General features: G+C 40.3%; 1 protein-coding gene across 3 annotated transcripts in view; it reads left to right on the top strand.

Annotated features, from left to right (window-relative positions):
• The first annotated feature begins 2,447 nt into the window (after positions 1 to 2,447).
• The window catches only part of LOC139942346 (fibrillin-1-like), a 69,686-nt gene continuing 54,271 nt past the window's right edge, over positions 2,448 to 17,862 (top strand). For 2 of the 3 annotated variants that reach the window (XM_071939182.1, XM_071939180.1), the window contains exons 1-3: positions 2,448 to 2,788; positions 11,666 to 11,896; positions 17,496 to 17,578. In XM_071939182.1, the coding sequence (XP_071795283.1) occupies positions 11,709 to 11,896; positions 17,496 to 17,578 (271 nt within the window). In that variant the 5' untranslated portion in view covers positions 2,448 to 2,788; positions 11,666 to 11,708. Of the gene's footprint in view, positions 2,789 to 9,154; positions 9,420 to 11,665; positions 11,897 to 17,495; positions 17,579 to 17,862 lie in introns of all 3 variants that reach the window. The other variant, XM_071939181.1, reaches the window with a different exon arrangement.

Below are 17,862 nucleotides of genomic sequence, written 5' to 3'. Positions count from 1 at the left end.
CGTGTTAGTCGACGAGGTAAAAGGAAAACCACGCAATTTCGAGGCATGTTTGTGCGGATCATTGTATTCTACTTTTTCAACATCTTTCTACCCATATGCATTTTATAAAAAACGGTTACAAACGCATTTCAAAGACCAACTCGACCGATCCAAGGCAACGTGTTCCTTTAACCTTTAAATTCAGTGCTTAAAGCTTGCTTTTCAGATATATTTTAACAAAGCAAATTGACTAGAGCGGGATTTTATCGTGTGACCTTCGGATTCAGGGGCTAGAACTGAGTTTGTCTAGTCGAGTTTGTCTAGTCCTATTTTGGTGGTTTTCCTTTTGTTGTCAATTCGGTTTCTTGTCCATACATTTACAATGATCTGCGTCCTTTTAAAATGTTACTTTACGGGGCATATACTTTTAATGTGAAATTGAGTAAGCCCTAAGCAATAAATACTCCAGTTTGCCATCATGGAATTGGGATAGTCTACTGCACTAGCCTTTCAAGCACTGCGAAAAAAATATAATAATTTCTGGGTGTTTTTTTTTTTTAACTTTCTGGTCCGTTATTCTTGTTCATACGTTCTGTTAACCGGTCCATCGGGCTTCTCACCAAAAGCGTCGGCTTCTTATACTGTGTAAGTCTGACTTAAAGGCAGTTGACACTATTGGTAATTACTCAAAATAATTATTAGCATAAAACCTTACTTGGTAACGAGTAATGGGGATGGGGAGAAGTTGATAGTAAAAGCATTGTGAGAAACGGCTCCCTCTGAAGTAACATAGTTTTAGAAAGAAGTAATTTTCCACGAACTTGATTTCGAGATCTCAGTCTTAGAATTTGAGGTCTCGAAATCAAGCTTCTGAAGGCAAACAACTTGGTGGGACAAAGGTGTTTTTGTCTACCAATTGAGCTCAAATTTTCACAGGTTTACTATTTTATGCATATGTTGAGATACACCAAGTGAGAGGACTGGTCTTTGACAATCAAAGGTGGCCAGTGTCTTTAATGCATGTTCTACATCTATCCAGCTTGTCAAAGTCAGCATCTAGACAAGGGTGTGGTTGGACGGTGGAAGGTTTGTGTGCTCAGTGGGTGCCAAAATATGTACAAGTTAGGCCCTCTAGTAATTTCATGTTTTTCTTACGTCTTTCTTCGTAATTATCCTGAAGTATGGAATAATGTGAGTTTCAAACCAGTGAATTGAATTGAGTCCACATCCATGTAAGCTCCCTGCCTCACACGAATACATCCCCCTCCCCCCCAAAAAAAAAAATATATAAAAAAAATCCTATTATATAGCCTATAGACATCCACCATACATTGTCCTCAGCCATCCTGGGGAGGGGCTGCTGAGTTACGCAAACAACAAGACAAACAAACCAGGGGATGTCCTTGCTCTGAAAAAAGAGGATTTTACAATGAGAGGAAAGCATCACATCTTTTCTATGCTCCTAATGCAGTCCAGCTATGTGGTCTGCAGCAAAAAAAGGTGAGAGGACAAAGGAGTGTTCTCCAATGGTTCGTTCAATTACGATCAACACTTGAGCCGAGTGGCAACTGAATAGGGTTCTGAGACTCCGTTAACACAATGTACACAAAAGCAGGCTGTCTTCCAATAACAAATTTTGTATGAAGAAACGGGCTGCTATTTTCGGGCTATACTGGCTCTTGAATAATAACGGTGTCCTTGCTCAGCTGAGTGGGCTGACCATAGAGCAAGGACCAGACCATCACTCAAGACTGCTTTTAAGATAAGAAGACATCTCCTTTTGGAGCTGTTTGTGTATTCAGGACGGACTTTACTGCAAAATAACACACAGTGCCTAATACATTTCCCCCTCGATAATGTTAATGTTATTAGGGTATAAGGAACTGCGTCAGCACATTAGGTCAAAGGTCGAACAACATGACTCTCATCAGTTATAAGACGAGGTCATTGCATGTGCAATGTAAAATTGTGCAGACAGGGGTTTTGGAAGTAAAGTTTTCAAGTTACGTTTTAATTCTGGTACTGGCAGATTTTCTTTCATTCTCACACTTCTCCTTTCTGTCTGGTTGGGTTGCTCATGGGTTGCTGGGGTTGGTCGATGGTAAACCATCTGGACAGGTAATGGGGACAACGACCAGGTTTCTTACGTCATCACTTGCCACTAATTTTGAGATCCTCAAAAGTATGTCAACGTAAACAGAAAATTCCTCGCCATGTGAAGATAACCTTGCGAGCTGCCCTCTCCAGGAGAATTTGAATGTCTGCACAATCTCAAAGAATTGTACATTGGGATCCCCCCCCCCCCGAGCGAACCCCTCTTCCAAAGAATTAGGCCCCGAAATCTGAGATGAGGCGTGGCACTTTGTGACTGGTGATTGGTCAAAATCCCTATACACACTGCCGCCACAGAATCATTGTCCATCCACCAACTAAGATTATCTGCATTGGCCAATGCTGAGTGGGACCCCCAATGGGTGCGCGTGCTTTACTTCCTTGCTGTTGACAGTCCTGGGGGAAAAAAGTATACCCTGATAAAAAGGCAACTTCCTTCCTTAAAATTTATTAGTCTGGTGTAAAGGTTGATTTCTGCTAGTAATAGCAGAAGCTCGCAGTGACAAGACCGGGTCGGGTCGGTTAGGCGAGCTCCTTGCATTTGACTTTAATTGTTCCAGAAGGAATTTGACTTGCCTCTCTGCGGTTGGGACTTTAATCCTCCAAGGGACCTTAGTTGTGAGGAGGGTGGACGTTGGTGGAGGATCGAGAGCCTTGTGTGGTAAAAGCTTCCGGGAAAGTTGGAGTCAAATAATTGGTAAGTGAAACTTGTTTCTTTGGAAACTTAGCCAGAAACGTCAAAGGAGTTCATGTTTACCAAGTGTGTCTGTTATCGCTAGTTCATTGTTTAGATTTGAAATCCAAGTCGAGTAAGATTATATTATAGGGTCTTAATGGTAACTTAACGCAATCACACATACGGTTGAAACATGCAGAAAGGGAAATGGACACCATTTTTTCCCTCAATGGTTGTAACATCGCACTTTAAACATGAATGCTTGCATTAACTATTATGGTATAGATTACATTTGGCTGGGCTTGGAATGATTGCATTACAGTGATTCAGGGTCAAAATGTTTTATTTGCATTGGAATGAGCATAGAGCAAGGAATGAAAATGAGGAACACTTGTTTGCTGATTATATAGACCAGACCTTACTCGCCTTAGGAACGCGTGGTTTATTGTTGCTGTGTTTGGGTTTATGCTTACAAGTTTGCAAGAAGTCTTGCTTTGCAAGTTTGCAAGAAGTCTTGCTTTGCAAGTTTGCAAGTAGTCTTTGCTTGCTGATGTTGGGCAGTAAATTAAAAGCTCGGGGAAAACAGAATTTAAGTAAATATCATTTAGGATATAGATGTTTTGTGGTTTAAGTAAAGAAGGGAACAGTACTTGAGTAGCGTTTAGTTCATTGCTGTTGTGTCAACGTCTGGAATATCAATTAGGACAGGGCAATCGTGGTGTTGTAAATTAGCCTTGCCCTGCTGTCTTTACTCTATGCCCTTACTTACTGGTCAGCTGGTCTTTCTCCCATCATGGTATGTTCAAACAGTCTAATACAAAGAGATATCAATAGTTTTCGTCCTAGCACCTGAATAGTGTTTTCAAGAAAAGCTACAATTTTTTTTAACGATGTTCTTCCCCAAACCATAGAATTTTTGTAACTTGAAGTAACCTGCAGTATTCTTGTATAGGTCTCCAAACTATTAATTTATATCCTTTTGCTTGCTGGTCTTTGTTCGAAAGTTGTTGCTTGGGCATCGAAAAAAATTTCAACCATCAGTTTCCTTTTTCGGAACTAACCAATGGTGAGAAGCCAAAACGACGATTCGCAAGTCATCTGGCTAAGCCATTATTATGGTAGGAGACCACATTCCCACCACACACAGCTATAATCTGGTTATGGTGGCTTTTGTAAAAGACCGCAAAATGGGCAAACGGTATCTCTGTGCGGTCCGATGCTCAATCTTGGACCCCCCTTTTCACAGTCACTTGTGAATCCTTTCTCTGTGTTGAATCTCACACAGCAAGCAGTGTGAACAATAATATCACTGCACCCCTTGTCTGGCCGTAGGCTGACGAGAGCTATAGCTCTATATGGGCTGACTGACCATACCAACACTGTGTGACAATTTTCCCTCCTTTCTTCCAACAACAAAATCCGGATCCGTTTGTGAACAATGGAGTAAAATTACGGCAAACTTAGCCTTCCTTTTGTTTATGTTTTTTGCAGCTGTTGAAGATTTTGACAATCCTCGGGACAGACTCAAGGCCAACTTTCTGAAATGCGTCTGCCATGGGACCAGTGTTAACCCATGATTTCTTCATCATGGAGAGACAATATTTTCTGGGGAAACTTTCCACTAAGATCATGGCACTTGTGATTAGGTTTAGATTTATTGGTGGGCTTATAGTTTTAATAGATGTTAAATTTGCATCGGGGATAAAGAATATTAATTTTTAATTTTTGTTTTTTTACCCATATACACCGATGTGTGTAGCACTGTATACTCAGTACTTTCCCGAGTCCTGTGAAAAAAATCACAGGCATTTTACTCGGGTGGGATTCGAACCCACGACCTTTGCAATTCTAGAGCAGTGTCATACCAACTAGACCACCGAGATTGCTCGGTAGCTAGAGGCAGTTCGAATCCTATGTGCTATGGGCTTATAGTTATTAGCTAAAGGAATCACGTTTTATGTATTGCTTATTTTGACCCTTAGTGCGAACATGGAGTTCTTCCTCCATGGTGCGAACATGCACATGGTTGTCTCAACCCGTGTTCAGAGTGTGTTGGTCGCCGGTGCATCATCATGTGCTTCATGTGAATTCAATTATACAGAGCTTGTTAGTATTTTGATTAAGCCATGCAGTGTTGCAATCATTAGGCAAGGTTTATGCTTCATAGACATAGCCTAGGCTACCGTTAAGCAAAGCGAAAGGCATGCTATGTTACCTGCATACAGTTCCGGTGGACAGGCTTGTGTGACGCAATGGTGCAAATCCATTGTTGTGAACAACACAAATCTTCTTGAGCTAGGGCCTATACAAACTTTAATTTGTTCAGGCACATTTTCTGCTCATTGTAAGCGTACACATTGTATGATGGAACTGGCCAACATAACTCGTATAATGTCTATGAGAAAATGACTAGAACGGGATTTGCACCTAATTGTGACTTCCTGTAAAATTAAGTTAACGCGTTCCTGTCAAGAACAACACAAGCTTTTACCATTGCGATGCGAGTTACCTTTGTCCCATCATGAAAAAAAAGAATGAACGGTTGTTTTCCTAGAAGTAAATTGATTTTGACATCATTCGATTCGTTTATAACCCCTGTTGTTCCCACGCAGTAATCTCATCCAAGTTGTAACAGTTAGCAATTACATTTTTCTCAACTTAAAAACCAAGTTGTTCAGCACAACAAATAGTTCTTTCAGCTGTGTGTTTAAAGGCACAGGACACCTTTGGTAATTAATCAAAATAATTGTTAGCGTAAAAACGTACGTGGTATAACAAGCAATGGAGAGCTGTTGATAGTATAAAACATTGTGAGAAACGGCTCCCTCAGAAGTAACGTAGTTTTTGAGAAAGAATATAATATGAGACTTCAGCTGAATCGTTTTGTTATGCATCTGAAGGTACACAATGCAAATTCGATGACCAGATGAGCCCAAATTTTCACAGGTTTGCTATTTTATGCATATGTTGGGATACATCAAGTGAGAAGACTGGGCTTTGACAATTACCAATAGTGTCCACTGGCTTTAAAACCAAGTTGTTTAAGCTCAACAATTATTTCTTCTGCGCGGAGTCATCGCGGTCAAGTGCACGGCCATCTGCGCGGCAATTTCGTTGGATTAATAACTGATCTCCAGTTACGCAGCAGCGGTGCCCTTTTTATACGTTTGTCCTTGACTCTATCCACGCGCAGCTTTCTTGTATTTCACATTTTCTTTCTTAAACGAAAAAGAAACTCAATGTCAGTAAATGTTTTTGCAATTTATTCGGTCGTGATAAACATCGCCTTGATGGTGAGAAGTTTGCAGGATTTGTGACGAAGCCAGGGTCATCAACTGAGCTTAGGTCTTCAAAGATCAACGGACAGCATGTGGGTTTTACTGTGAGACCTTTTTCTTTATAGTGAGACATGGAAAACCACCTATTGGCTTTTCTTGCCGAGCTATGCTGAAATCAACTATCGTAAATGCCAAGTTTTAAACAGCTGCTTTGGGCACAAAAAGTAGCTTAGCACAACAAAATTATGCTTACCAGAATTAGGTAACCAACCAAACCATCATGTTACATGTACAAATTGTGACTGGTATCCTGGTAATTTCTGCTTAGCAGACAATTTTTAAGCAATATTTTCGGCTTAAGCGACCATGGAGGGGCGTGTTCGGGCCAGTGTATATCTATAGTCAGACCATCTGTGTGTCATTTAGTTCAATCGAGGTGTCTGAAGATTGGATTTAACCTTGAGGAGTATTCTGTCATGTAATTTTAACAAGTGAGCAATTTGGGCACCCTATTTTTCAATTTGGGCACCCTATTTATCAATTTGGACACCCCATTTTTCAATTTGGACACTTAATTTCCAGATCTTCCCAGCTAACACCATTTGAAGAGCTATAACACACATTATTAAATACGACCTTGTCACCGTAATACAAATTGAGACTAGATAATTTAGAACCATCTGTAGAAAGCTGCAAGTGAGGATGGGATGTGATTGGTTGGGATGGTTAAAATAGAAGATAAGTGGGACTGAATTTTCTGCCGCGTTGGCCCTTTAAAGGAACACGTTGCCTTGGATCGGACGAGTTGGTCTATAACAAAGCATTTGTAACCGTTTGTTATAAAATGCATATGGTTGGAAAGATAATTTAAAAGTAGAATATAATGATCCACACAAGTTTGCCTCGAAATTGCGTGGTTTTCCTTTTACTGTGCGAACTAACACGGTCGGCCATTTTTTTATGGGAGTCAAAAATCATAAATGGCCGACCGTGTTAGCCGACGAGGTAAAAGGAAAACCGTGCAATTTCGAGGCATGTTTGTGTGAATCATTGTATTCTACTTTTACAGCATATTCCTACCCATATGCATATTATAACAAACGCTTTTCAAAGACCAACTCGACCGATCCAAGGCAACGTGTTCCTTTAAGCTCCATGTTTGAAACAGAGTAAGGGCAAGGCGTTTTGTTGTCAGGGGTAGGCGAGGCAAACAGCACAAGTAGGGCCTATCTTCTCACTTTTCAACAAATTCTAAAGAACAGCCGTCGATTTCACAAAGAGTTAGGACTCGTCTTATCTCGAGTTAGGACGAGTTACTCGTCCTAACTTAGGATTAATCTTAAGGCCTGCATGCTACAGTGCAGGGTTGTGACTCGTCCTAAGTCCTAAGATTAGTCTTAAGTTAGGAGGAGTTTTGTGAAATCGACGGCAGGGATGGGATTACTCCTCCCAAACCATTGATGTGATGAATGTATTTTTTTTGACCGAGTACCTTTGCTGGTGAGAGGATAGTGGGTGTCGAGATACCTTTGGGTGCACATCTACCTCCATGGGTGCACTGTTTTGAGCCAATACACATTCTCTTATCCACTCGCAGATGACATGTGGTATGGAATGTTTGCATAGCCCATGTTTTTCAATTAACACTATCGGCACATTTGGACACCTTGTTATTTTCTTCCTCCATGGTTTATACAAATCAGCTAAACCCCTGGCGGGAAGGTTGTCTGTGTTTTGTATTGTTGTATAGTCTCATTGGACATAAAGGAGAGGAGCAGTAAGTGAGCTCTTTCCAAAATAACGACATTCTGAACGTTTTTGAGGGATTCGATTTGTGGTGACAAAATGTCCAGGTTGATTAAATGAGTTGGGATTTTGAAGATTTTGGTGATTTCAGTAGCTCTATAAAAGTGTGCTACTGATTCGAGGTATATGTACATGGACAGAAAGCAACGGCCCACTAAGGAAGACTTGCTTGAAAGAGTGCCATCATCACTAAGACCAAGAAATGTATAGTGTGTGGATGCTGAACCCAGGACCTTGTGTACGTCATATAGGCCTACTTGTACATGTTTCTTCCTCTGCTCGTTTGGTCTGGTTTGCATTGGGCTAGCTCGGTGATATAATGGAAGACATGCTCTAGCATGACAAACGTATAGTGGGTTCGAATCCCACCCGAGTTATATGGATTTTGTTCACACATGGTTCGCCATAGAATTCGTGAAAGTTTCAGGTATTTTCACAGTGATAAAGCAAACACTAAAAAAAGCACACATCACACCATTAATATTCTGTCTATGGTGTTTATTGTATATGGTGTGACCAGCACATCTAATGCCTGCGTGTCGAAACATATTCTCCAATGTACCTTCACTGTCTGTATCACCATACCATGTGTTATTATTGTCATATTTTGTACTTTGGTGGTCACGTCCATTTTTCGCGCCATGTCGAAGCCTTTGCGAACATTTTAAGGTTAAAAGTGTTTTCTGGTCTATTTAGCCTCGGCTATCGGTTGTTACGAATCCAATTCTCTCACGAAATCTACGTACGTGGGACAAAGCATTTTGCTAGACGTATCTATTCAGGTTCTTTAGAATTGAAACGCCACTTTTGCAATTCATACTCTACTTGAAACAATATTTTCGTAGCAACATTTTCCACTTGACAAGTCCTGGATGTTTTGTCCGGGTGTATTTGACTTGTGGTTCAATGCATCCATTGTGAATGTTGTTTCTTTTTTTTGTTACGGGGGAAAGTACAGACGTTCTGTGCAAAAAGCTCTCATACTCAACTGAATATCAACTTCACGCTGTGTGTTATACAGTTAGCTTGCCTGTAAAAATTCCGGTTTCCACACATGCATTGTGGAGATAATTCTACCAATCCATCAGGAAATGGGTTTTTCATTTTGCTGAATGTGCAGTGTGTGACTTATTTACATGTGCGCGACATTGTCACCGCGGGGGATGCATTTTTCTAAATTCCCAGGTCTAACCTGATAATAACGACCCATTTCGGAATTGTGTGATTACCTTTTGACGAAACGAAGGTCACGAAGCAAACTAGCTCTATGATGAGAGTTTCTTTTTGAATTTACACTCCTCAGTATGCGTGTGTGTATAATGCCATCAATGAAGTGAATGAAGTTCTGGCTTCACATTGCCACCTGTAATTGAATTGTCTTTGGAGGGAGATAATAAGGTTGGTGTCTGCCTCCAGGCAGGAATGCCAGAGATTCTACCGTCTTTATCTCCGCTCCAGCCATCAAAGACTTTTTTTTGCAAAGTCCGTCTGTCAACTTTGTGGTGTCACAACCGTCAGTGAGTGGGAGCATAGAGTAAGGTTAGAGGAGCGCCGAACCTTTATCTGAGGTAAGAGCACAAAAATTCACTGTCTGCCTGTAGTCATCTTCGGAGCTTGTATGAAGACTATTGTTATCTCTTTGGAGCAAAGAGCTATACTGCTCTCTGTGTGGAGGTAGTCTTCCTCCCGGCTCTGAACTCGCCTGTTTAGAGAAAATCATAAAAGTTTGCGTCCTTTCAAGCCCCAAAAACTTATAATAGTAATAATAATTGTTTAGATAAAATAAGAGTATAAAGCTTCTTGGTGTAAAGTTGATTCATGTACAGATCTTCAACAATATTTCAGTCGAAAAAATGCAGTTGTCTTCATTAAAAGTTTGTTTGTTGTGATTTGAGTAGGCTCTCGTCGAAGTACTGCACTTGACCCACAAGACCCCACCATTGTCTTAAGAGTAGTTTTGATTAATTTGCATCCTGGAAAATGCTACCTTTTTTGTTTGTGATGTCTATTGCCTTTGTGAGTTTTTTTTTCTTTCTTCACAACCGTTATCGAAATAGCAACATGTGGTTTCATGGCTACCTCAATAGGGGCGACTTCTTGTGTTTAACCAGTCAGATAGCGAACCATGGTCCTTCCGGGAAAATAAACATGGTATAAACACATTTAACATCCATTTTCTTTGCTCAATTAGAACTTAGGGCAATTGGTGTGTGTCTTCAAACGGTTTATCGTGTTTTTGTTTTCAAAAGCATGGTCTTGAACGAATTTGTTGATCGTCATCAAAACAATGATGTCAGTGGATGGGCCTTTGGGTAACAGCATTGCTAAAGTGGCTATAATATGATAACGCTAGACAGGGTCAGGTGAAATTTATTGATGGTAATTGTGTTAACCAAATGCCTATCCATTCTTCCCTTGGAGCCCTCCCTGCACAGAGACAGATGTTTCACCCTGTCAGTAAAAGAATGTTACTACTAGCAAAATGTTTCCACGACCAGTCTGTGATTTTTAAACATAAAGTTATGAATGAAAAAAAAGAAATGTGTTATCAATGGCACCTGCGAACTGGGGATGAAACAGCTGTTGCACGGAACCCAATATTGCAAGCCTTGGATCCCCGCAGGGCAAAGAACCCATGGGCGCGTGGGCGTCAAACATGTTCACTGATTTATAAACCACGGTGTTTGTCAGAGGTCTTTGTGCTTGACCTAGAAGGAGGGAAATATGAGCTGAAATTTTTTTGTTGTTGGATCACACATCATTCACAATCCTCTTCAATCCGGTGTAAAGCCATGCTAATCAATCCCACAGGTTTGGATATTTTGGCTTGCGAACAGATGATGATATGCAAACAACGAGCAGTCAACATGGTTGACGGTGAAGGGTGTTTGGGGGGGGGGGACTGAGATGGTGGTGGGTTGAGCTGTAAATCTTATTTAATCAACTATAGTTTATGATTTAATACCAATGCACGGTTTCAATTATTGTAAATTTTGTTTTACCAAACTATACCATTTAGGTATAATGTTAGTATGTTTGTTACCGATACAGTAAGGGGGTTATTTGATTGAATTTGTTGTGTAAATCTTGCATGCAGACAAAATGTTGGCTAGATAATGCATGAGCTTTGTTTTCTTTTTTATGGTAAAAGTAAAAGGTAATGACGCAAAATCGCCATTTTGAATTTCTGTGTCGCAATCACTCCATCTAAAACGATAAACTGAAATAAGCAATATGCCTATACTGAACTGTCAACATTGAATGTGACCACACATTCTGAAAAGGTAAACTGTTCGACAGTTTGGGGTGTTAAGACCTTTTCGTGCCATTGAGTGAAAAGTGACTCGTTGAACCTTTCTTTATGGTTGAACTGGTGTTTTTTCTTTAAGTTCACACATAATAGTCAATAAGCCGAGTTTTTATAGCCTCTTTGAGGTGTGGTGGGCACTACAGTTCCCACTGTTTGGTTTGGGTGTATACAGACAAATTCACACAACCAAATAGTGTCAAACGAGTGTTTCCACCATAATCTCAAAATGGCTTTTTGTTTACTTTGAGCTGAGTTGATTTTAAGATATGCTGAGTTTGATTTCAAGTTTGAGTTTCCTGATGGTGGTTTAAGATCGACGATTTGAAATTTTTAGAACACGGGAAAGCCTAATGCTTTACACAAATCGGTGTAAGAAGCAAATAACGTTCTTTATCCCCAATGCAAATTTAACATCTGTTAGAGAGATTGGTGTATGCATGGTGTATGTGATGTACATCTACCTCATGCCACGAAGCTAACATACTTGTGTCCCTTCATGTACAGGTTCAACAAGAGTGGCCACACATAAGATAACGAAGGAGCAGTGATGAAGGAAGTACGAGGACTAACGAGGTTATCATGCCTTTGCCTGGTAATTTTGACCGGTGTCATCACACAGAGCCAAGCCCAAGGACCGGGACCGGGACAGGAACCTTACCCTCTCCCTCAGCAACAGCCTGATCTTGGTGGTGGCCCACCGGCCGATGGTCGGCAGCAGTACAGCGTGATTAGCGGGTAAGAAAACAGTTAGGACATACGGACAGATTTCAACAGAGGGCGGTTTAGATTTGACAAAGCGCATGCATTAGCTTTTCCCGCCCGATTACTTTCTTGCATTAGGTCATGTTAAAAGGAACATGTTGCCTTGGATCGGGCGAGTTGGTCTTAAAAAAGGCGTTTGCAACCGTTTGTTATAAAATGCATAATGGTTAGAAAGATGTTTTAAAAGTAGAATACAACGATCCACACAAATTTGCCTCGAAATTGCGTGGTTTTCCTTTTATTTTGCGAACTAACACGGTCGGCCATTTATGGGAGTCAAAAATTTGGCTCACATAAATGGCCGACCGTGTTAGTCGACGAGATAAAAAGAAAACCACGCAATTTCGAGACATATTTGTGTAGATCATTGTATTCTACTTTTACAACATCTTTCTACCCATATACATTTTATAACAAACGTTAACAAATGCTTTTTATAGACCAACTCGCCCGATAGGCAACGTGTTCCTTTAAACTCAACGTGATCAAAGTCACACTTACCGCCCTGCTGTGTATCATTCTGAGTGACAGTTTCTCAACTGGGGTAATTTAGGTATATAAAGACAACAACAAGGGGAATATGGTGCACCATATAGCTTTTTATTGCAAAACTATCTGGGCTCTGTTTTGGTTTTTAAACAGTATATTTAAAACTGTACTGCATGTTCACGCAGGTCACAGGTGTACTCGATTCGTTTAGTCTCGAAAAATACACGATACCAGACTGTTGACTATTTTACCTGCTGTATCGCCGGGGCGACACGTCATGAACGGCACCACATTATAAATTCGGCAAAAGAGGATTCTTAAAAATAAACTGCACACACCCCATGTGTAAATTATTATGGTTAACCATGATTTTAATGTGGCATAGAACCATGTGAACCCAATGTTGCCCTGTGAGAGCGTGTCATATCAATACACATTTCAATCGGTATCGATGCTACCGGTTTAAGGTTGACCGAGTATAACTGACGATAAAACCGTTCCCATCCTGTCTGATATCATAACGGTTCCCGGTTTGAATGTTGATACACCCGTTGAACTTTATTTCAACTGGAATTTCCTGCACTGGAAATATCTTGACTAATTGCCTTTTCCTCTAGATTTTAAGATAAGACGTTTCCAGATTTTAGGCGATGGGTGCAGAATAGCACGACATTTAACCACAATCGTGTTATACTGATTGCAACTGTTGGCCAGTTATGCCCAGTATAATAACGTTACCTGACGAAACGTTATATAGTTTTGGGTTGAACACATTGACGAGAGCGAGACTTGAACCTGCAACCTCCAGATTAACGTACATGCACTCTACCCTTTGGGTTATTTTGACCCAATGTTGGCGGTTTCACTATAAGACTTTTGAGTCCACTGCATGGTTTGGGACACATTCAGCCAAACCCAATAGTGTCATAGTATTGTGTCCACAATATCTCAAAAAAAGCTTATTTGTTCTGGCGCCACTAGAAGCCCACGGCAGCGGATCACACCCAACCAAGTTCACGATGAAAAACGTAAACTTTTGCGCCCAAACTCAAACAAGACAATTTACAAGTAATTCTTTGTTTACAAGTTCCAGCTGGTTTTCCAGTGGGATGTCATTACCACGATCTGATGGTAAATTATGGGCCTGTAGATTTGTCTTCTTAGGTGTTTCTAGCTTTGAGATTGAACCTCGAGGAGGTGGTTGTGACATAGCCATGAACCAGATCACATTGCACCGCTTCAGTGCATGGGAGGCTCTGGCCACGGCATTGTCCGATTATATATAGAACGAATAATTCACTTTTTGTCGACACCTTTAAAGGAGTATTGTCGACGGACTTTTTGGTAGTGCAAACTTCGTTTCCCGTTCGGTACATTGAGGATTTGATCAACTGGTGAATGATTATGATGTAGGCCATATATATGGATTTCAATGGACCAACCTAAATTTGGTTATTTGAACTGTGTCCTTAATACAAGTTTTTCTCCGCCATGAGACGCATAACGGGCGTGTCGTTGCATGCTTCATCTCACGTCACTCATTGGTGCAAGATGGTCGTGATGCGTATTGCGCGGGAGATCAGGAGTGTTTGAAATTAAAAGGCTGCACGTGCACAAAATGGCCGGTGGGATTACATCAGGGTGTTCATATTCGGTAGCGTTAGACCAGGTGACCTATGACATCACATTATTTATACAAGAGGGCAGGCACGATTTGTACACAGCCCAATGGAAGAACAAATTAAATCTTATAATTATGGTCTTTTTATTCATCAAATGTTCAAGTAAAGAAAGTTGACAGACCTCTTGTTCAGCTGTTACTTTTTTAACTCTTGAATTTATGTGGTTATAATGACGAAAACGTAGATATTTGTCCACATGACTAAAGCTGCAACTTGCCTGTCAGAAAGGCTATGGGATATTATAAGGTCACTCTTTTGGTCAACATGGACTATCAACCGCCAATATACGTTGCTAAAGTATAGGCTGCATGGTGTTCCCTTCTATAACTGGTACCATAAAGCTCAATATTGTCACACAGTGACTCTTTACCAGAATGCCCACTGTTCTAAAGTTTCTGACTTAATTTCAGGTAATGAGTGACAACTCCTGGCCTTGCCTACCTTTTTGTCTAGACATGTTCCGCTCTGAGCTATACGTTTCATTTGGGTCTACATAGTTCACGTGATGTCAGCTGATAAAAGTTGATAGTAAACGGGCACTTTCGCACATTTTTACTTCCCTTAATTGCTTTAAAGGCCTGTAGGCCTACCGCATTTACAGTATAAAATTTCATTGCTGCATACCGTTTATACTCCAATCCAACATTAGGACCGTTTGATATCCTTCTATTTCTCCAGAAATTAGAGCCATTTCATAAACGTTAAACTGGCTATCCACTGTTACCTTTTCAGCGTCCGGTTATTTTCTGTCTTTGTGTCTCTTCTCTGAATCGTGTATTATTGCTGATTACCAATCACAAAAGCACCCAAGTATGCCTATTTTTTCATACAGGGTTTGCCCTTTGACTAGCCATCGGGACCAGTCACCTTTTTTATTATTTTAATCGTCGGCCAGCTTCTTCACTAGTCCATATTTCATAATACTATAAACGTTGATGCTTTCAACACTGAACTATAGCCAGTTAGACCACTTGGTGAGAATTCTGACTGGTCCTTTGGCCTTTTAATTGGCATTTGGCAAGCGGACCTCCGTTGAGGGAAACGCTGTGTCCTACTTCATAGCATGACCATTGTGTTAAAAGCCTAGCCTGATATTGGTCATATCATTCCAATTCATGTTTGAAGTGGACGTTTGAACCAGCCATACAGCATTATGCCTATACAGACACATGCACATGAAGCAAATATTCAAAGTTTGAACAATTTCCGATTATAGTGCAGCCAAATAGCCTTAAACCTTTGAAAGGATAATCAAGAAGATTTTGTGTTGATATCTTGAATTTGTATCAGTGGTTGCATTTCAAACGCACAATGACGTAGCGGCGGGCCGCCAATCTTATACCGCCCGGTTCGGACACGAAGTTTCGGGTTGACATTGCACTAATTCAGCCAAATAATATTGACAACATTAATGTTGGGCCTTTTATACATACCAAGTGTATAAAACAAATCAGATCACACCATTCAAATTTTCTTTCGAATTTGCTTATAACCGATTTGTAAAAGGTGCTGAAACCAACGTGTGCAAGTTGTTGAAAGGTTAAGTTGTCCATCAGTATAGTGGTTATTATGTCCAAGAAGTGAGGTGTGTTGAGGACTGAAGTAGGCCCCGAGGCCAGACTAAATTTGTGCCACCGATGTCACTTATCATGTCGATTTGCTACGTCGGAATGTGACAGCCTCGGAATTATACCCTGTAGATTTGTGTGATCAGACGAAAATATTTATGGCGTAAGGTTACGCCACTGGTAGAAAGTGGATCTAGTTCTACTTTGCTGTCGATATCAATTGAATTATACGAGTATTATTAGACCTACCCTCATGGCGTTTTCCCTTACTCGTCATTTTTGTGGGTCAGATATTGAAATGTAGATTTTTAAAACGGTGTTGACACACACCATCAGTGCCTCTTGGAAACTTTCGGGTTATTTTTTCGTTAGTTCTTATGGCTAAACTTTTGGTAAGTTTTGTGTTGGCAATTTGCTGGTCTTCCAAAACCCATGTGATCGCGAGTGAAAGTGCTTAGTTCGTTGACAGTGCTAAATTTCAAGGAGTTGCTTAAGCAGATTACTTGCAAATATTGTCTGCATATAACTTGCAAATTGTCTGCTATGGGCAGAAATGAGCAGGAAAACAGTCACACGTTGTACACTTGACATGGTGGTTCAGCTGTCTTGTAACCTACAATTCTGGTAAGCTTGATTTTGCGGGGTTGCTCTTTGTGCTAAAGCAGCTCTAAAAAAAATTGGGGCCAGATCATTAAACTTTAATTTAAACTAGTTTTATAACCTCCATGGTCTAGGAGAGGCCCCCTCCCTCAGTTGGTATTTGTCCCCATTTTGCCCCCAAATGAAAAATGTCTACGATTTTACCAGCACGATGCTGATAATGAGGAACTGCAGATATTGCTATGTGATTCAATTTATACTCGAGACATATTTGCCAAGATACTTTTCAATTTCAGAGGTTTTTGTGGCACCACACCTGTAAAATCACTTGCATTATGTACCTATGGTATAGCTTCCTGACAGTCCGAACAACTCATGTCAAAACGATGTATAGCGTATTCCCCACTATTGAAAGGAATGTTACCTTGAAGGCCCCAGGGTTTGCACTCATGTAATTACCTCCCTCCCACCTGCCCCGCCTTGTCCCAAAGGTACCTATAATACCCGCCGAAATAAAACGAAAATCGCTTTGTGGATAGGGTATGGAACAAACATGTCTTTCCTGGTTAAATGTTTCGGCTGAGAAACAGGGTTCGCTCTAAATAACGGTGACTTTTTAACCAGCCTAGCTGGACCAGCTAGCATGATTCCACTAACCGCTAGCTTATTCACATTTCCATACGTTATACCTAACTGCTCCATTTTTTTTTAGCGATGTCTTAAAAACACTACTACCTATTGGCATGGAATTGTCAAAGTATTTTGTTATTATTATATTTATATTATCGAACAATCGAACGAATCCAAAAACGAAAGGTATGCCTTTATTTGCCTTAGGGTGGAGAACGCTGCAGTAAAGAGGCAAGGCAAATGCTCGAATGAGTTAGAAATTAATTACCTGTTTTATTACATCCCACAGTAAAGTTGATCACACTTCCAAAATGAAGAACCTTTAACAAGAAACTATGATATAACAAGTTAAAAGCGTCGAGATACTCTAGATCACGGTTCCTCGTATTCGAGGTAGGGTAGGGCATCAATCATAATATTGGATGAGGCTACAATATTGCTTTGTATTGAGTCTTTTTTTTTGCAATGATATTCTTCACTTTTGATTTCAAAATAAAGTACAATACAAAATGTTGACCTTTTCTACATTATGTTCAGGTCACTGAATGTTAACATTGTGTTTTTTTTTCATTCCTTTTGTTTGTATGATTTTTTCCTTTCAAGAGCTAACGTCTGTGGACCAAGGTTATATGCGTACTGTTGCCCTGGCTGGCAGTTCCACCCTGGTCTTCAACAGTGCACAAAGCGTAAGTTAATTAATTGGAGTTGAATGATTGACAATTCAAATGGTGTGGGCTTTTTAACAAGTTTGCGCAATTATGAATAACTGCGTGAAACAAACCACCGATGTGAACTGTGTCAAGGAGCAAGAGTTTTCTGACTATTTGTTTTTTTCTCGCAAGGTTGATTTTATATTTTGAACAATAAAAGGCCTTGACAAAGGTTAGCCGTCTGGTGAATAAAACAAAACCCCGTGAAAAATCAGACACCATTTTGGATGACCTTTGTACAACAACTTTACAATGAACAA

This window comes from Asterias amurensis, chromosome 9, assembly GCF_032118995.1.
Source record: "Asterias amurensis chromosome 9, ASM3211899v1".
In the NCBI taxonomy this organism is placed as follows: domain Eukaryota; kingdom Metazoa; phylum Echinodermata; class Asteroidea; order Forcipulatida; family Asteriidae; genus Asterias; species Asterias amurensis.
This window is presented reverse-complemented; position numbering and strand designations above follow the sequence as displayed.